This window comes from Sphaerodactylus townsendi, linkage group LG01 (assembly GCF_021028975.2).
Source record: "Sphaerodactylus townsendi isolate TG3544 linkage group LG01, MPM_Stown_v2.3, whole genome shotgun sequence".
Classification (NCBI taxonomy): domain Eukaryota; kingdom Metazoa; phylum Chordata; class Lepidosauria; order Squamata; family Sphaerodactylidae; genus Sphaerodactylus; species Sphaerodactylus townsendi.
This window is the reverse complement of record NC_059425.1, coordinates 117665845-117685621: the sequence shown is the minus strand read 5'-3', so window position 1 is coordinate 117685621 and position 19777 is coordinate 117665845. Positions and strand designations below refer to the sequence as shown.

The window sequence follows — 19777 nt, the reverse complement described above, 5'->3', positions numbered from 1 at the left end:
ACCCAGAGCTGTGCCTGTTTTCACTTCCAGTGGCCTCAAGAGGCAAAGAAACATGTTTTAGCGTTTTCTTGTACATACATAAATTTCAGACCTTTCCTACCACGTGCTCGGGTTTTCAGAGACATACCCACTCCATCCACTAGATGGCGCTGTCTATGAAGGAAAACACAATGCCAGACGCAGCAGCAACACCGTGGGCGAGAAAGAGCATTGCTCGGAATGTAGCCGGAGCTGCTTCCTTTAGGGGGCCACGTCATTCGTGCCATCAACCCGGAAACGACACGGAGCGGTGGCTTTTGGACCAATGGGTGCGTTGTGCGTGGGTAAGGGGGAAAGGTCGGCACAACTATGGAGATGGCGGCGCCAAAGGAGGCTGCCGGACAGATAAAACCTTGCCAGTGAGGGCGAAGCGGCGAGATGCTGAGTGCCAGGTGCCGCGGCTGAACCACAGTTGTGACTTTCTAGCCCCTCCGGTTGCCCTCGCGCCGTCCTCTCCAATGAGCAGCGCGTACGAGTCGCTATGGCGTTTCCTGCACGCCCTCCTCTTTGCCCAGCGCGCGCTCCTGGCCTGGTTCCGAGAGTGGTTTGGGGGACGCGGCCGCTCGTGGCTCAGCCGGTGGCGGCGTGGCGCTGCTTCGGTGGCCGTGGCCGCCTCGCGGGCTCTGTTGGTGCCGGCGGCGGCCACGGAGTTTTTCGCTTTCCGTAAGCCGGCGGGGCGGAAGGCGCTGAGCAACCAGAGCCGGTGGCGGCGGGATGGCAAGTCCCTGCCGAAGCTGCCGGGCCACGTGGGCCTGGTGGTGACCGAGGAGGAGCCGAGCTACGCGGACATGGCCAGCCTGGTAGTGTGGTGCATGGCGGTGGGCATCTCGTATGTCACCGTCTACGACCACGAAGGTGAGTTGCTTTCAGAGGCGCGCGCTTCCATTCCTGTGCCTAAGATGGCCTTTCATGTTGGTTTGTCCTCCAGAGCTGACCCTCTGTCCACGGTTCTTACAGTGGACAGAAGCCATGGAAGGGAGCGCAGACATTACGCTCTTCCTTCAGCCTCTTCCCTTTTCAACGCCGTGGTAGGGGCTACTGGCCCCACTTAAGCACTTGGGAAGTGGTGGCGGCAAGGAGAAAGCTGGACTGTATGGGGCAGGTAAAACGAAGCAGCAGCCTTGTCCTGGCTCCCAGCTGCATCTCTTGACTACACTTCTTCCATCTCCATGTTCTTGTCAGTTATGTATTTGGAAGGCTGTGTTAACATCTGCCCTTTGGGGTTTCATGTTCATGCCTCAGTCTTAGACTGCAATTTCGGGCTGTGGAGTAATGGAATTATTCCAGTTTGAGCCTCTTATGAATTTTGGAGTAGATAATTGTACCCAGTGCCTTCAGTGTCTCTGTGGCCTTCTTATCTTAAGCATAGCGTCAAATCAGATGAGAGAAAGTAAAATGTATGACTAGGAAGGGAGCACTTAGTTTTATCATCCAGTGTTGTTTTTCTGATCTGAAATGGTCTCTTTGGGCTATATTATCCCAGTGAAGTAAAAACCTACTCGGTAGCCTGTATGTAGAAAAGCAGGGTGTAAATTTTGTAAAATAAAGACATGCTATTTGTATTTGCCTCAGAACATTCAATAGCTTCAAGGGCCAGAATTGAGTGGAGGAAGAGGAGACCCGGCGAGGATGGCTGGGGCCTGGAGACCAAACCTATGAGGAAAGGCTGAGGGACTTGGCAGTGTGGAATCTGAAGAAAAGTTGGGGGAGGGGGAGACAGGGTTGCTGTCTTTAAGTGTTTGAAGGGCTGTCACTGAGAGGAGGGCAGGGAACTGTTCCTGTTAGCAGCAAATGATAGCATGCACAATAATGGATTTGAATTACATGTGGAAAAGCATTGTCTAGATACTAGGAAAAAATTTACAATGAGAGTAGTTTAATAGTGGGATTCGCTGCTTTGGGAGGTAGCGAGCTCCCTCTCACTGGCAGTCTTCAAGCAGTGGCTAGGCTAGCACCAGTCAGGGATGCTCTAGGCTAATCCTGCATTGAGCAGAAAGTTGGACAAGATGGCCTGTATGGCCCCTTTCAACTCTATGATTCTATAACTCTGCTTTTAAAAAAAAATAGCCTCCAAAATTTAGTAGCTTGAATGAAATATGTGATCTTCCAAACATACATAATTTGAAGCCATTGTTGTAGATACAGATCTGTGTTGTAGATACAATCATGGGGATCAATTGCTCAACCTTTGCTAGTAAGGTCTCAGTGCCACCATGTCACCTTAGTCACAGTATCCTCCACACATCCCTTTCAAACAAAACAGCAGATGGGTTGTGAGTCCTACTGAGGATTTTTTCTTGGAGCAGGTAATCTTTCATTGCTACAGAAACAGTCCAGTCCAAAGATGTGGGGGAGAAGAGAAGGTTTCCAAAGAGGGCAGCATTGGCACCAGAGGAGAGTGCAAAAACACCTCTCCCCAGGTAGCCCATTCTCTTGAATGACTTATACCATGCTTTTTGCACGTGTAAGTCTGCGCCACTGGGAGAAAGTGTTCCTGAGCCAAAAATGCATTGGGACCTCCAGGAATTCCCACTGGAATGCTGCCGCATTCATTTTCAGCAGTGGCCAGCCATTGGAGGGCCCAGCTTCTAGGTTTATCTGCTGCCCTGATTGGCCACCAGCGTAAGTCTGGCGGTGTCCATACCACTCTACACTGCACTGGTGACACAGACGCCAGTGCAACCCTTCCGCTTCTTCCAGTGCAGCTTCAACCTCTCCTCCCCTTTGAATTGCACAGTACATTTCTATTACAGTGACCTTGTCCAGTACTTTGCTGTACCTTTAGTGGATGACTGAGAAATTTAGACATTGGCATAATATCTTTTAAATGGACAGAGCAGTAGCCAGAATTTCACTATATTACTGTGCCAGTTTGAACAATATATAATTGCACTTGAAAACCCATCAAATTATATCAGTTATATAGTGAAGAAGTAGGCAACTGTCCATTCCAAAATCATGTAGTTGAAAGGCGTATACTGTGTTTCTCTTGCATGTCTCATGACATTGATTGTTTTCTTCTGTTCTTCATTCCTGGATCAGAGCTGAACAAAACAAATCTAGTTCTACTTTACTCATAATTTATCAGCTCTATTCCTGATAGAATCTGGTCAAATTGTTTTTGATAAAGAGTTTCTGTAAGAGATGCACAACAAGAAACTCCTGTGCATCACACCTCAGTTCATCTAGTCAGCACTGTATGTGTCTTGTTGAAGCTAAGATCAAGAATTAGTTTCCATTAGAATGTAATGAGTGCTTTTCAGACAATTCATAGATATGTTTGTGTATTTTTTTTCTTTTCATCAATGTTTATTTGAAACAGTGAATTACAGAACACTGGAAGTAAAGGTGGCAGGATCCCATGTAAAACTTGTTATTTTACTGAATTAATCAAGAGGAAAAATTGGAGAGACTTCTGTACTACTTCACTACTTGCTACTGCTTCTGAATCTTTTTTAAATTTCTGCATAAATTGTATTCTTTTGAACATATTATAAATTATTCTGGAGCACCCACAAATGATGCAATTCTGTGTAGGCTAAATTTATTTTGTTTGTCTGGTTAAGGATGCAAGCTTATTATTAACATGCTGGTGTTTGTCACATTTAGAAGTGAATCACTGGAACTGTATGGAAAGGGGAAGTGTTTTCCACTGACTGAATATTTTAAAAGCCAAAGATAAGTGTTTCAGGTTCTAGGAGGCTTCACAGAGATGTACAAATCCTGTTTTTCATTTGTATTCAGAACATGATTTTTTTTAACAAAAAAGACTTTTCTGTAAAAGCTGCTTATATTCTCCTATTCAGGGCTAGGCCAAGAGTTTTTGCGCGCACACGCACACACACACATACCCAGACAAAAATGGGAAGTCTAGAATGTGCCTTTTCTTTCATTTACTTGGCATTTGAAGTGAACATAAAATAAAAATAGGCATTTGATTGATTCTGTAAATTACTCTTCAGAACTGTGAATCAGGTTTATATTATGATCTTAAGATGGATGAAGAGTCTGAAGATCTTGAAAGCTTCCATACTATTTTGTGTCATTTTATCTGGTTCTACTGAGAACCAATACACAGGATTTGTTTTTGGCTTCAGATATTACCTTTTTGAAAATAATCTTAACTGTTCAGAAGCAATATTGGCGCTCACTTTGGGTGTCTTTGAAATGCCTTATATTTTGCCTTCTATAAATGTGGCCTGGCAGCAAAAAGTTAAGAACAAAAAGTTATGAGGAAAATCAACAGAATCATGTATATGAACATTTAAACGCTGGACTATAAATACAAATACAATTTTACATCCATTCTACATCAAGATAACCTTATCTTATGATAGAAACTATGTGCCTCAGTCAAAATTACATCAAATATACATATTCCCTTGAATATTTGTCCTGTGTTAATCATGTACATGAAATACTAATTTAGAACTGTGTAACTGATCAGAAGTTCTCCATTTCTGCCCTTGTGGGATCTGCCTACTTCCTGACTAATTATCTAAAACCTATACCTCAGCTTCTTCTGTAATTCAGCGGATAAGACATTGACGTGCAAGGATTCTATATAATCCAATTTAGAACAGCTGCAAACTGTACAAAAGCAAGAGCATTGGCTTTTTAAATGTTGGCAAAGGACTGATAAATGCTCCTTATGGCTTTTTTTAAAATACAAAAAAATACATGAGTGAAGCATGAGGGAAGGAACAGAGGTCAGTGTTGGGTTAGAGTTTTGAGCAGAAGAACCTAGTTAAAGAAAAGCTGCTCTTGCTCACTCTGCAACATCAACATGTTCATTTAACTACCTGTCTTTAATTGTAGGTAGCAGCAACCATGGAAAGGAATGCCGTTGTGGAAAAGTAGTATGCAAGATAAACAGTGGAGTGGAACATTCAAAACAATTATTGTGATAAGAGTATTGGATTAGGATCTGGGAAACCCAGGTTCAGAGCTCCACTCTGCTGTGGAAGCTTGCTGGGTGACCTTGGGCTAGTCTCATTATCAGTTCCACCCACTGTGCAGGATTGTTGTGGAAACAGTGCACCCAGTTGGCCTACCTTTTTCCCGTGCGAGGATTGGTAGCGCTGTGCTCTGTGGTGGCGGTAGCAGGCTGTAGCCCCTGTTTTGGGCAGCACTATGCTGACATACTCAACCATCACTTCCACACTGCACCTCTGCTTATATGCTGATAAGGCAGTCACTCTACTTGCAAAAAGAATGCAGGTATTTGACCTGTCCCTGTTAGAGAAGTGCAGTTGGAATCTTCCTGAACGGTGTTTCCCATCCTGTGTGCGTTGGGGAAGGGTGAGAAATGGATTGCATCTAGATGTAGCTTCCGTGCACATTGTAAAAGTAAAATTCTGAAGAAATAGTGGGCAGTGGAGTTCTCAAGAAAATGAGCTGTGTGTTCTACATTCCCAGTTACAAGAAGAAGAAAGAGAAGCTCTGGTTTGTATACCACACTTTTCTCTACCTTAAGGAGTCTCAAAGCAGATGTAGCATGCTTCTGCAGAAAAAAGTATTTACTTGCGGCAAACCCTCAACCCAGCCACTCATTGCTGACCCAGGTTGACTTCAGGAGCTTCATTTTTCTTCTTCTTGTCCTCTTCCTCGTCTCTTTTCTCCTCTCAGTGGCGTAGTGGCTAAGAGTAGGTGCACTCTGATCTGAACGACGATCAAAATTTCATCTTTCGTTGAGACAAGGTATAGTATTATGTCTATTAAGCACAATGTCATTTCTGCTTAGCAGTGTGGAGCAATGCACTCTAATCGATGCTTTGTAGAGTCAGGGACTGCCTGTGTTTGACTGGAAACCAGCTTGAATAATATTTTCTGAATTCTGGTGGAGGATAAATTGAAGTTGTGACATTGTGCTGTCCAAAGTCACCTCTGCAGCCTGGTTACTGGTTCTAACAAGTAGCTACTCAGTAGTGCTGTGTATGCTGTTTTTGCTTTTTTAAAAAATAAAAGGCTAAACATAACAAAGAAAGGTGTTCACTAACTTCATTTATGTAACAGTGCAAACCTGTTTTTCCAGTGGTCAACATAACTTTTAACTCTTAGTAGCATAAAGACCGACTTTGGGAACTGTTTGGTTAAGAAGTGTTGCAGAAAATGGCTGGGTTCCCAAAAAGCATTTTTCTAGTTCTACACACCTAAGGTGGCTAACGTGCATCAGACAGCAATTTCACTGGTTAGTGCTTGGAGACCAACAAGGAAGTCCAGGTCACTATGCAGAGGTAGGCAAAGGCAAACCACCTATGTTGTTCTCTTGCTTTGAAAACCCTGTTGGGTTGCTGTAGGTCTGCTGCAATTCGACAGCACTTTCCACACACATCTAGAAAGTAGCTTTCTAGACCTAGGGTTTTTTTTTTAAGTTTAGTGGCTTGTTCTCTTTCTAGTAGTAACAATATTTGCATTGCCTGCTTATTTTATTTCACTTACCATTTCCCTAAAAATAAGACCTACCCCGAAAATAAGCCCTAGCATGATTTTTTTGGATTTTTGGAGGATGCTTGAAATATAAGCCCTAGATACAGATTCCTCAGCGCAGCTGATCTGGTCACGTGGGGTGGGGCGCAAAATCATGGAAAAAGAATAAGACATCCCCTGAAAATAAGCCCTAATGCATCTTTTGGAGCAAAAATTAATATAAGGCTCTGTCTTATTTTCAGGGAAACACAGTAGTTTGTCATATATCTTGCTCAGTGAGACTCAAAAGTAAATTATCAAACAATGTAATAAAATACTAGTAAATGTACCCAATGAAACAATGCAGTAAAACGGGATTATAAATAAATATAAATAAAAACAATATGATAAACCTTAATAAGCTGGATTACTTGATTAGAGATCAGTGAAATGAAGATAATCCAATAATAATCCAATGAACCATGCTGAGAAGGGATGTTGATTTTTTTTCCATACAATTATATTTACAACTTTATTCCCTATAACCATGACAAGGATCAGGGAGGGTAAAAATCAATTATTTAAATCAGATTTTTAAAAAATAAAATGATGTTAGAAGAATCTATACATTATAGCCCAAAGGTTATTCATCATGAGATAAGGATTAGTTTTTAATTATGTAGCATGAGTCTGTATATTCATGCAGTGTTTAAATTTTGGAGCAAATTAATTCCTTTAATACATTCACAATGTTATACTCTTCCAGAGGTTTCTATAAGATTACCTTGGGCAGTTTTTCTGTCTAGAAGTTATTATCACGGTTGGCTTCACAGTTCTCAAAACTGTGAATGTGTGTCTGAAGAGATGACATGCCTCTTCACAACAAAAATAAAATGTAAAATAAGCATACAGAGTTGAGAAAAAGACCTTTATCCCATTGTTCCTTTGCAAATCTGTTCATACAGAACCAACCCCCTTACCTCTTAAATGTTGTGTTCAATGAATAGAATATTGTTGGGAGTGGAATAGATCTGCACAAGGAGTTATGTGTGAGGAGGGAGGGGCTAGCAGTAAAAATAAAAGTGAAATTTTTTTAGCAGAATACTGTGCAAGTCCTGGGATCTTTGTGTGTATAACTTGAGTTTTATCATATTATTCGCTCCTTGGAGGAAAACCTATCATGGCAGCAGGCTTTAAAAGAGGTCAAGTTTGAGAATATTTTAACTAAGTTCCTCTACATATAGGTAAGGTCGGCATGTGTGCAAAGTCCAAACTCTGCAAGGCCTGCAAATGAAACAAAATCATGATTCAAATCTAGTCTTACTGATTAGTTACTTAAATAGAGATTTAAATCAAATCTACCTTGGCCACGATTTCTATTTGCACAAGATTAACTTGTCCTGATTTCTTGAGTTTAAGTATCACAAGGTTACTTTGAAGACTGTCTATGGCAGTAGTTTCCACCCTGGGGTATGTGTATGTCAGAGTGTTTGGGGGTCACCACCATTCCACCTTCAGCCTTGACCACTAAATAAAACTTCCAGTTCTCCTGTCAGTGTATTGTCTGCTTCCAGCACACACTGACTCTTAATATATTTCAAATCAGATCCACTTCCTGACTGAAATTCCCTCAGTGTAGATATTTAACACACACAGTTAAGGGACCTGTTGACTCTCAGGGATCTAATTCCAAAAGCTTACAAACTTTTCCCTCTCAGAGAGATGCCTCCTCCCTCTCTGAGTCAGCTGGTTGCTGCACCAATCAGGGTGCAGGTCAGCTTAACCAGTCAGAGAGCTTTCTTGTTCCGAAGATGTTTTTCTCCACTCTGTTGTGATAGTACCTTGTTCCACTGACTGACATGCACTTTAGAACCTTTTTTTCCCCCTGTGCAGTCCGTCCCAAATGGTTTTCAAAAAGTTTAGCTTTCTTCTATCACCGAGGATCCTAGGGGGAAAACAAGTGATCCAGTGGTGGGATCCAAAAATTTTAGTAACAGGTTCCCATGGTGGTCGGATTCAAACTGTGGCGTAGCGCCAATGGGGCTGGGCTAGGCACGACGGAGGCTTGGCCGGGCATTCAGGGGGCAGGGCATTCCTGGGTGAGGCTGTGGCAAGGATGCAGCCGCTGCGCCGGTCCTTGGGTGGGAAACGAATGCACGCAGGCGCAGGCTGCCACGCACGCCGGTGCACCTCCTGCTAAATTGCTTCAAGTTCTGCGCGCTACTGCTGAGAGGAGGGGCGTAACGAAGACAAAAATCACGTGGCAAAATCACCAATTAGTAACCCCCTCTCGGCACACACAAATAATTAGTAACCTACTCTCAGGAACCTGTGAGAACCTGCTGGATCCCACCTCTGAAGTGATCCTTGCCTGGGGCCATATGTTGACTTGCCAATCTGGGGGAAGCAGGTAGAGTGGGTGGTATTAAGGACTTTGGGTATCAAATAGCAGATATTTTGGGTTTCAGGACTTCAGGCAGCTTTTTTCTTCCTTATTCTGCTCACTTCATGAATGAAATCCAAAACCCTACATTTTAATTCTACATCTTTAAAATTGACTCAGAGCAATGGGTATCTAAGAGCCAGCATGGTGTAGTAGTTAAGAGCAGTGGACTCAAATCTGGAGAATTGGTTTTGCTTCCCCACGCTTCCACATGCAGCCTACTGCGAACCTTTGGGTAGAGATAGTTATTTCAGAACTCTTTCACTTACCCGCCTACCTCACAAGGTGCCTGCTGTAGAAAGATAAAGGGGAAGGCAATTGTCAGCTGCTTTTAAACTCCTTACAGTTGACAAAAGTGAGGTGTGAAAACCAACTCTTCTAAGCTGATACTAAGGAGCAGACTGACTGCCATCAGCTATGTGGATCTCCATTAATCTACCTTGGAATTGTATACATATATGACACATGCCTGTATAAATATAGTTGTACTGTCTGGAGTGTTCTTTGTCTTATTTTTTTTACTTATGGCTTGAAGGGTGTTTAGTATTTTTTGTGTACTTGGTGAACAGTTCAAAGGTCAATAACCACTGCTCTAAATAAAGTAACATGGCTATGATATTCTTTGCCTGTTTTTAGCCATTAAATAGTTGTACAAATAAAATTGCAAAATACTTCTGGTAAATTCTTGGGCCACAAGATAATAGAATTCCAGAACCAGAAGCATTATTTCAGAGTGCTGAGTTGGATGTGCTAACTACTCAACCACAGTATTACCTTCTTTTTACCATTTTTAATGTAATGTGTTTGACATATGGATACAATGGGAATTCTTAGTAATAGCTTCATATTTTGCATCCCATATTTACAGTAAGATCAAGGCCACTCAGCAGCAAGCTGCATTAGAAAATGATCCATAATTACCCATCACTGGGTCTCCAGAGTCTGCAATACTATATAGGTCAAAATTACCATGAGCTGCTGAAATGATTGGAATGCAAAAGCAGATAAGTTTCCATCTTGGATTCTCCATCGTAGTGAAAGGATAAGATGCTGTCAGGATGTTGTTTTGTCTATTTAGTATATTTTTCAGTTTATTCAGCTTGAGGATATGGACAGGGTAATATGTTTGTATGACTATTGCGTTTCCTGGCTACTTAAATCTGCCATGAGGGGCAGGCCAATTGGATCTAAGAGGTAGTTAATGCCTCCTTGAGAAAGAGAGTGGTTGCTTCAGCCTTCATACAGGCTGTAATATGTCAACCACTAAGAATGTCTTCCCTGGACCCAAAATATTTCATAACTGTAGACCACTCTCAAATACTCCATTCTTGAGTGTGGTGATTAAACAGATGGTGGCTAGATAACTTTGAACATTCCAGGGTGAAGCAGATTGTTTCAATCCTTTCCAAACTGGTTTCAGACCTGGTTATAGGACTATAGGTTATAATCTTGGGGAATATGATTTTATTGATTCTCCTGGACCTGTCAGAGTGCTTTTCATACTTTTGATCATGTGTATCCTGAACCACCTTTCTGAGCTGAGATTGGCACTATTTTGTTTATGGTCCTACCTGGAGAGAGTAGTGCCTGTGGCCTGTAAGTATTCAACTTGTCCTGTATGCTTTTCAGCATATATGTGAAACTTCTGGGTAAGGTCATTTAGAGATTTGGCCTTGGTTGTCACCTCTGTGCAGATGACACTGAGCTCTATCTTGCATTCCAGCCAATTCCAGAGAGGTTGTAGAAACCGGGATCCACTTTCTGGAGGCAGTTTTTGTGAGCTAATAAACTAAAGTTTAACCTCAACAAGACAAAAGTGCTAATGTATTTAAAGTGTCACCTGTTTTAGATGGGAGGGGGAGGTTGTACTCCCCTTGGAGAAGCTTCTCTTCAGTTTGGAGGGTGCATTTGGGCCCAGGCCTAGAATTGATTAAGCAGGTGGCAGCTGTGGCCAGGAGTGCCTTTTATCCACTTTGACTTGTTAGCCACCTATGGCCTTCTCTGAAAAACTCGCCCACTGTGGTACATACCCTGGTTATATCTAAATTAGCACTCTATGTAGGGCTGCACTTGAAAAGTTGTCAGAAACTTCAATTGGTACAGAATGCTCCTGCCAAGATGTTGACTGGAGTGAGATGTAGGGACGTATCTCCCCAGTCTTGGTCCCGCTACTCTGGTTTGAAATCTGTTTCCAGGCACATTACAAGGTGAAGGCATTTAAGGCGTCCTGTGTGTTTTAGGGCCAGCATACCATACCTGAAGGACCACTTACTGCTTTACAAACCCACCTGACCATTACAATTATCTTTCAAAGCCCTGTTTTGAGTTCTTCAGCTTTCTGCGATTAGATGTAGAGCAACCTGAGAAGGGTATTTTCACTAGTGATACCAAAACTCGGGAAGGCTTTCCCTCGGGGATCTCTTTCTGTTTCCCTCTTTTGTTGTTTTTCACCAGGAAGTGAAGACTTTTTTGTTTCATCTGGTGTTTCCTCAGTGATCTTATGTTTCTTCTCTGTTTTTAATTGCTGGTATTTTGTGTGTGCATTGTATATGGATTTTAACTTTAAATTATTTGAATCATGTGTTTTTGTTTTTATTATGTGTTTTTGATTTGTGATTTGATTTGATGCCCCTGATGTGGACAGATGAAAGTAAATAAATAAGTGCCTCTGACAGTATTTTTCCTATCAATCACTTAACAACTATCATGTAATGTCTGAATCAACTATTATCTAATATCATCTGAAACAACTATCATCTAATGTCTTTAAATATACCAAGTTGTAGGATCTGTGCTTTTGCTGTAGATTCACTATGTATGCTTTGGGTTAATTTTATCTACACTTCTTCCAAGCAACTCAAAACATCTAACAAGTCTAGACTTCCTTTGATCTAGAAAAGGTATGGTTTTTGTCAGTTCCTGTCAAATAATTGTCTGCAGCCAGAGCTAAGATCAGTCATAGATCTCCTCAAAAAGGATCATGAACTAAAATGTATACCCTTTTGTCTTCTGTTTCCTCTCCCTGCACAGGTATTTTCAAGAGAAACAATTCAAGATTGATGGATGAAATCCTAAAACAGCAACAGGAATTATTAAACCTTGACTGTTCCAAATATACAGTAGAATTTGCAAATCAAGACAAAACAGATCAAGGTAAGACTGTTTTTTAAATCTTTATTTTAGCTTTATACTGATGAAAAGAGCTGGTGTTCATTCCTGTTGATCTTTCAGTGGGAATGAATGCGATCTCCATGAATACCAAAGATCGAGTCGATTGCTAGGTTTATTCTCAGGTCTCTGAAATTGTGCATATACACTCTATGACATTATAAATGTTCATTTAGACTTTGCTGAGCTGTAGCACACTCAGAAAATATTGTCTTGAGTTTGTATGCAAAATTTAATTTTTTTGTAAGATGAATTCCAAATACTGATTGAGGCATATTGGGCAACTGATTTGTCCTGAGAAGAAGGCAAAGGGGGGGTGGGGGGGATGAAGTGTTAATTCATCATGAGTTTATAGAGGGAAGCTGACTTTTCATTTTACATCTGAAAATTAATGTATTTGGAATATTTTATTACAGTTTTAAATTGCCAACCTACATTAAATGTGCTATCTCCAGAGGATGGAAAGATGGATATAGTAAAAGCAGCTCAGAAATTTTGCCATTTAGTAGCACAACAGCAAAGGAAATGCACAGATTTGGATGTGGATGTCTTGGAAGGTTTATTAAGTAGTAAGTATACTGTGGATGTGAATTGTTTTGCTGATTTTAAAATGTGTGATCCACCATTTCAATGTTCAAGATACATTCTCAAATTAACAGGCAATATGCATACTAAAATGCAGTGTGATAAATGGTGAAATGATAGAAGCTGTAGTGTGATAAATGGTGAATTGATAGAAGCTGTAGAAGTATGCAGTCTTTTCTTGATGGAGTCCCTACTACATCACAATATTCCCTTTCTGTTTCTGCCAGCATGGCTAGTTCAGTCCTAGGCCTGAGTCTGAATAAGGTAACGTAGTTTGTGATAGCTTCATGCAGACCTTCTGCATATAGGTCTTATTCTTCCATGTGAGACAATTTCATAGTCTACAGTGTGACACTTGTCCTTTATCTGACATTTTTAGTTATTTGTTAGGTTATAAGGGAAGGGTCTAGCCCCGTGATGGTGAACCTATGGCACAGCTGCCCAAGGCGGCACTCAGAGCCATCTCTGTGGGCACTCATGCCGTCATCTCCCCCTCCCCCTTCCCCCCTCACCCAGCCAGAGGCAGCTGTCAGCAAACGCGTTGGGAGTCACTCTGCACAGGCTGGCTGTGCACAAGGCACTCTGCCGGCTGGGGCTGAGCTTCAGGGAGGTCCTCTTGAGTCGACCTGATTTGCTGTAAATACCATCTACCGCCCCACAAGTACCCTCCTCCCCCACAAAGCTTGGGAGACTGGAGGCTGGCATGCTTTTCTTGGTGTGTAACTTTTTTGACCAAACTAAAACTTTGGTGGTAGGATTGGAAAGCAGCAGTCCAGGTGAGGGGCTTCCATTGGGAGGAGTGAATCTGCCAAGAGCAGGGCAGGCGCAGTGGTGGGATTCAGGCACTCACCTCGAATGGAGTGAACTGTTTGTTAAGGGCCCCCCTCCCCTGGGAGAGAGCGTGATGGGGCTTTTAGTGCCTGGGAGCCCAGGGTGGGGTGGAGAGATCTTGCAAGGTCCCTAGGCTCGAGACGCCAATCCTGTTCCCACAGGATCAAAGTAAAAGTACAAAAGACAAAAGGCATTTCACACCGATAAAAAATTGACTGGCAGGAAAGGGAGAGGAGCATCCCTTGCCGCCCTGAGCATCCCTTCCCCACCCTGCTTGTCAGAATTAGGGCCATTCTGACTGGCAAATATGGGACAGAGAGGTCCATTTCAAAATATTCTCCATGCTTTTATTTTTCTGTTCCTGTTGCATTTTGTGGGAAGTCAAGTGCTGTGACGGCATGTGAAGAAAAAACTGCAGATCAGATGGCTGCTCCACCAATTTAGCTTTCCTGAAGTTATTCCACCCCTTGCACAGCATTCTTGCTTAGGATTGCCTTCCTTGACTGCCTTTTTACTTCTGTTTTGTGGTGGGGGGGTTATTAGGTTTCAGGAAGTGAAAGTTTTACTTTCCTCTCCCCCCGCACACCTCCCCCTTTCCCTGCCAGGCCCCCAGTGTGATAATAGTGTAATTATTTCAGGGAGATTATTAGCATTAAACTTCAGACCTAGTTTTGGGGAAGCAGTGTAGGTAACCCTGTTAAGCACTGTTAAACCCCACTGGTTTTCATGGGAAGAACTAAAGCACGATCCTTTACCTGGGAGTAAGCTCGGTTGCTGGCAATGGGGCTTGCTTCTGAGTAAGCTTTCCTAGGTTCACCCATCATCCATCCAAAGCGTTGCACGGTTGCTTCAAAGCAAAGCCACCGACTACCACCAAGCTTACTCCTGAGTAACGTGCACCTTGGAGCCAACCATTCTTTCTAAACTAAAACCTCAGTAGTCAGGTTAAATTGCCATATTGGTGCTTTGCGATAAATAAGTGGGTTTGGGTTGCAGTTTGGGCACTAGGGCTCAAAAAGGTTTGCCATCACTGGTCTAGCCACTACTCCTATCGAAGTACCCCTAGCAGCAATCTCTGCATTCCATTTTCCTGTTGGCTCCCACACTGTATTCTCAGCTCCTGACTAGAGATTCTGGAGAGATTTGACCTGCCTTTTCCATGTATTTGAGTCTTCTCTTTCTGTTTAGAGTTTGTCTTTAGTTTTATAACAAATTATGCATGAACTCTGAACCTCTGGCAACATCTGACTTTTCTTTTTTGTCTTATAAAGTTGCCTTCCTGGTTGCCATCTCCTTAGCCAGGAGAAAGGGGGAGTTATCAGCTGTCCGAGTTGATCCCTCGTTCACCAGGTTCTGCCCTGACAAAGTAGTACTATGCCTAAGTTTGGAATTTAGGCCTTAGATGGTGTCCCAGTTCCATCTGTCACAGGACATTACATTGCCTTAAGTTTTTTTAAACTCCCCAGTCATCACTCCACACACTTGAGATCAGAAGGGCACTCCTTTTCTACGTAAGTCATACTTTAGATGAGATAAAAATGATTTTTTTGCTTTAAGAACCCAAAGGAGGATAGACCTGTTTCTTCTCAAATCATTTCTAGATGGGTAGATTCTACAATTAGATTGGCATATAGCAGAGATAAGCTAGATTGTCCACTCCAAGTTAAGACTCTATACATCAGAGCTCAAGCCTGTTTAGCTTCTTTCCTTGTTCTCCAAGACATCAGTAAGGCAGTGACCTGGTCCATTCCATCCACATTTGTCTGGTATTATTCCAGCAATGTGGATTCCAAGAGAAATGCAGCTGTTGGAAGAGCAGTTTTACAGTCATTGTTTCAGTGACAAGCCCTCACTCACCTCCATGGTAGATGAATTTGCTACTCTCCCCTGCGGGACTGCACTGAAGAAAATTATGATGAAAATAAAGTTGCATTTACTTGTAAATGTTGTTCATTGAGTGTCTTCTGTACAGGCATGCATCCCTCCTTCCTTTTCCTGCTGTGAGCTGTATGCTTGATTGGTGCTCTTCCACAGCAGTGAAAGGAGAACTAAGGGAGGAGCACTCTTCCCATCATCTGACCATTTGGGTGAGGAATCAGCCCACTTTCAGCTCTAGATGCGGCAGGAGTGGGGGAGTATTCCAAAGCACTCTGAAGCTTCTAGCAGCCTTCTGGTCACTTCCCCATGACTTAACTGCACCTTTGCAGTCCCATGCATGCCTGCACAGAAGACACTCAATGAACAAGTTACAGGTAAGTGCAATTTTTGTTTTCTACTGCTACACCTACTTACTGACATTTCTAAGTGTTCTTCCTCTCAACTGAAGGACATCTTGGTTGTTTCCCACTGTCCAATTAGGGAGGCAGGATCAAACTTTTGCTTCCTGTTTGTCAAGACTGTTGCTGTGGGACATGCTCCCTTCTTCCTCAGTTCTTTCCTGCCTAGTAGCTAAAGGATGTCAATATTGGTTTGGATCATGCTTCTACCAGCACAAGAAATGGCCCCCTGAAAAGTTCCTTGGGATTAGGAGACCACCAGGAATTACCAGTGAGGTTGGAATCTGAAGTTTCCTGAAGGAGAAGAAAATAGGCCAAAATTATCCTCCCTCCCCTTGTTGATTGAAATTCTGTGTGGGATTCAAGCCAACATCCCTTTGAGGCCTGTAAAAAATTTTGGTATGATCTGCCTTCAAATGTGTGTTACATATGATAGTGAAATGTGTTAAACCTCTACTGAACTAAGCGGGTTTTAATTGTACAAACCAAACATATTACTCTTTGTATAGGTACTAAAGGCTTTCCTGACCCTGACTTAATCCTGAAGTTTGGTCCTGTGGACAGCATATTAGGATTTCTTCCTTGGCACATCAGAGTGACAGAGATCATGTGAGTGGACAGTACCGAATAGGATGCAATTTAATATTCTGTTCTTTGAATTCATTGCAGACTTGTATTAAAAATGGACAATATACATGAGTGTCTGTAGTTCATGCAAGTGTAGTCTGTTTTTCCTTTCATTCTCTGTGTAATGTAAATTCTAAATGTTTTCTTTAAAGATATTTTGAGATTTCCTTCATCAATGAGATGTAATAAACCAACCTTTACACAAATGCAAAAAAAAAACAACGTGTAGGGCTGATATGAATATTTTTTTAACTTCCTGATTCAAATGTAGCAGAACAGGCAGTGGCAGATATTTGATAAACAAAAACTTATTTAGAATTACAGAGCAGTAAGGGAGCATTCTTTTCTAAAGAAAAAAAACAAATGGCATTTTACAGGACATTGCCATTCTACAGAAGGAATGGTAGGCAAATACAGTTGGCACTTCTGTCCTGGGTGGCGAGACGGGGATTCACAAGCAGAAAATGTTGTTTTTGTGTCCAGAGGAAGACATGCAGTAGGGCATAATAAACAGATACAGAAGGAAGAGAAGGAAAAATCTGTATAAAAAGGTAAAATAAAGGTGTTAGGAATCCTAGTTCTTTGATCTAATGTATACATAAGATCATATTCTTAAATCCCAGTTAGTTAATGATCTATAATAACTACTATCCCCATATTCTGCATTTGCTGTTCCTTATAGAGATTGATTTGGGCGGTAGTGGGTGTTGGGAAAACCGAAGTTGCACCCCTTTATTCTTTGACCAGGTCTTGCTCCAGTTAGGGTAGAGCAGGGAAGAGAGTTCTCTGCCAATTTCCTCCCTTAGTGCTACATGATTTCCAAAGGTCCTCTATATGTGGCTGGAAGGAATAGAAGAGGGTGTTATAGTGAGAAGGGAAGAAGGTCTGTTTTTCATTTGGCTAGAACCAGCTCCCTAAAGCATAAACTGAATAGCACATCTCATAAATGGATAGCTGGGTATGGACACAATTTACTATGTAGACTTTGAAAGACCAAGTAGAAAAATGCTTGCTGTGGGCAGTTCATAACATTTACTGCCTTCCCTAGTAACATCCTAGACATGTTCTTTGTAGTTCTGTACAATTAGAATGCTTGCTGAGTTACCAGCTCAGCTCAGTTCAAGTATATATACTACTGGGGTGGGTCTAGTTTAGTAAGGGAGAGCTTCTACCTATGGGATCCCAAGATAATATATATTTATTATGACTTTGAATGTTGGATTGTTAGTGTGAGTTTTGTAGGAAAATTGTTTAAATTGAAATCTGCTGAGAAATAAGAATATGCAGATTAAATAACTTAAAATGTGAAGAAACCAGAAGTTAGAGTGTGACTACTCATTACCTTCCTATGGTAACCTGGTTTCAAGGAAGCGAGGGTAATGTTTTCACTTGGCATCAACCCAGTAGGAGACGGATAGACAATCTAAAGCATGATATCTTTAAATCGTACTTTAGTATAATTAAACTAAGTGAAACTATAAATGTGAAATTATGAAGAACACCAGTTAGGATGGAATTGGGCTCTTAGTGACTCTGTCAGTTGAACCCTAGTTATTCCAGTGACCTTTTTCCACCACCTTCTTCTGTTAACTTTTCATGTTTCTGAAATTGACTTCAAACAGTCTTCTATTTTGTTTGTTACTGAGTAGTCCACACACTTAAACAGCTGCACTTGATTAGTCTTAGTTAATGGTTTATTGAATCCAAGTTAACTTTCAAATCAGAGAAGTTATTGTTTGGGATCAATGATATCAGAGTCATCTAGTGCATATATCACTGTGACCACATTTAAGACACTTAAGTCTTTCTTTCCCAATTATGTTTTCTCAGTTCTTTGCCTTCTCATGTGAACATCAGCTATGAAGACTTTTTCTCTGCCCTTTGTCACTATGCAGCCTGTGAACAGCGCTGGGGAAAATGATTTCTTGCTGAACATTATCAGGATTTCCGAGGACCCAGTGTCTCTGTTTACAAATACCTGTGATATATAAGTCCAGTACATAGTCCTTCTTAATTTATCAAATTCAATAAAGTGTCTTACCTTTCTAGACCTTGTGTGTGTGTATACTCATCATCCTTGGAGGTGTGGGAAAATAATCCTTTATTGCTGTGAGGTACGGCAAAGCAGAAATTTGTAAGGCAGAGCTGTCTCCTTTCAGTGATCAAATCTTAAATCTAAGGAGTACTTTGCATCTAGTTATAAAGGGACCATTCAAAGTAGCTACAGTCAACAGGTAACCTGGACCTCATGGGAAAAAAAGATGGTCTATTGTCACAGCTTCTTTCTGGACTTCCATAATGGAACAGCTACCTTCAAATGTTTCTTAAAACTGCACATCAATTCTTCCGGCAGTTAAATGGAGTTAATCCTGCAGCTCATAATGAGCTGTAAATCAATAGAGCGTATAAAATTCAGTTAAGCAGTTCTTAGAATGTGGAAATGCTTTTAAATCATAGATTGATTGTATTATTAAGCAAGCATTTGAACAATTAATGGCTTCATCTGTTAATTACAATCCATTTTTACTCCCACTGGAAAGCAGTGGCTAAATGGGCACATGGTGAGTTGTGTAAAGACTTTGGCAAAAATCAGTAGATGTTTGGTTGGATTATCATATGTAATGGAATCCTACAAATTTATGTAATATAAACTTTAAGACACCTTTAAGATGAGTTTAAAGCAGGTTCTAAGGTAATGAAACTTTTCCCCCTTTTAAAAAAATCTTGATTTGATTTTGTTGATTACACTTCAGACCCACCATTCTGTCTTTGTTTAAACAAGTCAATCTATGTATTTACTTTTCAACAAAATGTAGTGTGAGTATATTCAATTTGTAATTTGTCTGAACATAGCAGCAAAGGGAAAGAAAGTATTAAGTCAATGCACTGAAGATTTCTAAATTTTGGGATTGTAAACCATGATGTGTATAACTGTATAAATTACTGTGATGATTATTCTATGATTGTGTGATTGCAATCTATATAACAAATGTAAAGAAAAATAAAATCCATGGACTGATTTTTGTCAACTGATTTCCTGCAGCTAGCTCCTTTTAGGTGCTACAGATTGTTTACAGTGTGCTGTGTTGTTTCAACACGTTATTCTACTGTTTTATCCCTTGATTGTATGATTGGCAAGCATTCAAAATAAGTGTATGTTCAGGTGTTTCTTTTCAAATGTGTATTTTGTTAGGAATGGTAAAGTTAGGCTAGTGAAATTTTTGGTTTAAAAAAGGAACTGAAATATACTTTGTAAATAGTTTTTTGTAAGTGCCACAAATTAAGGAAATATAAAGGATCATATTAATAGTGAAAACAGTATTTTCCCCCTCTCCTTTTAAAAAGATCAAATATGTAATGAGTTGCAGAAACCTGTAACAAACTAGTCAATTTTTATGTT

At 41.1% G+C, this 19777-nt stretch overlaps 1 protein-coding gene across 1 annotated transcript; it reads left to right on the top strand.

Annotated features, from left to right (window-relative positions):
* The first annotated feature begins 264 nt into the window (after positions 1 to 264).
* On the top strand, positions 265 to 19396 carry NUS1 (NUS1 dehydrodolichyl diphosphate synthase subunit). Its single transcript, XM_048492297.1, has 5 exons — positions 265 to 894; positions 11921 to 12043; positions 12475 to 12627; positions 16260 to 16359; positions 18208 to 19396. The coding sequence occupies exons 1-5, from the start codon at positions 498 to 500 to the stop codon at positions 18296 to 18298; spliced, it is 864 nt and encodes a 287-aa protein (XP_048348254.1). The 5' UTR covers positions 265 to 497; the 3' UTR covers positions 18299 to 19396.
* Positions 19397 to 19777: the final 381 nt, after the last annotated feature.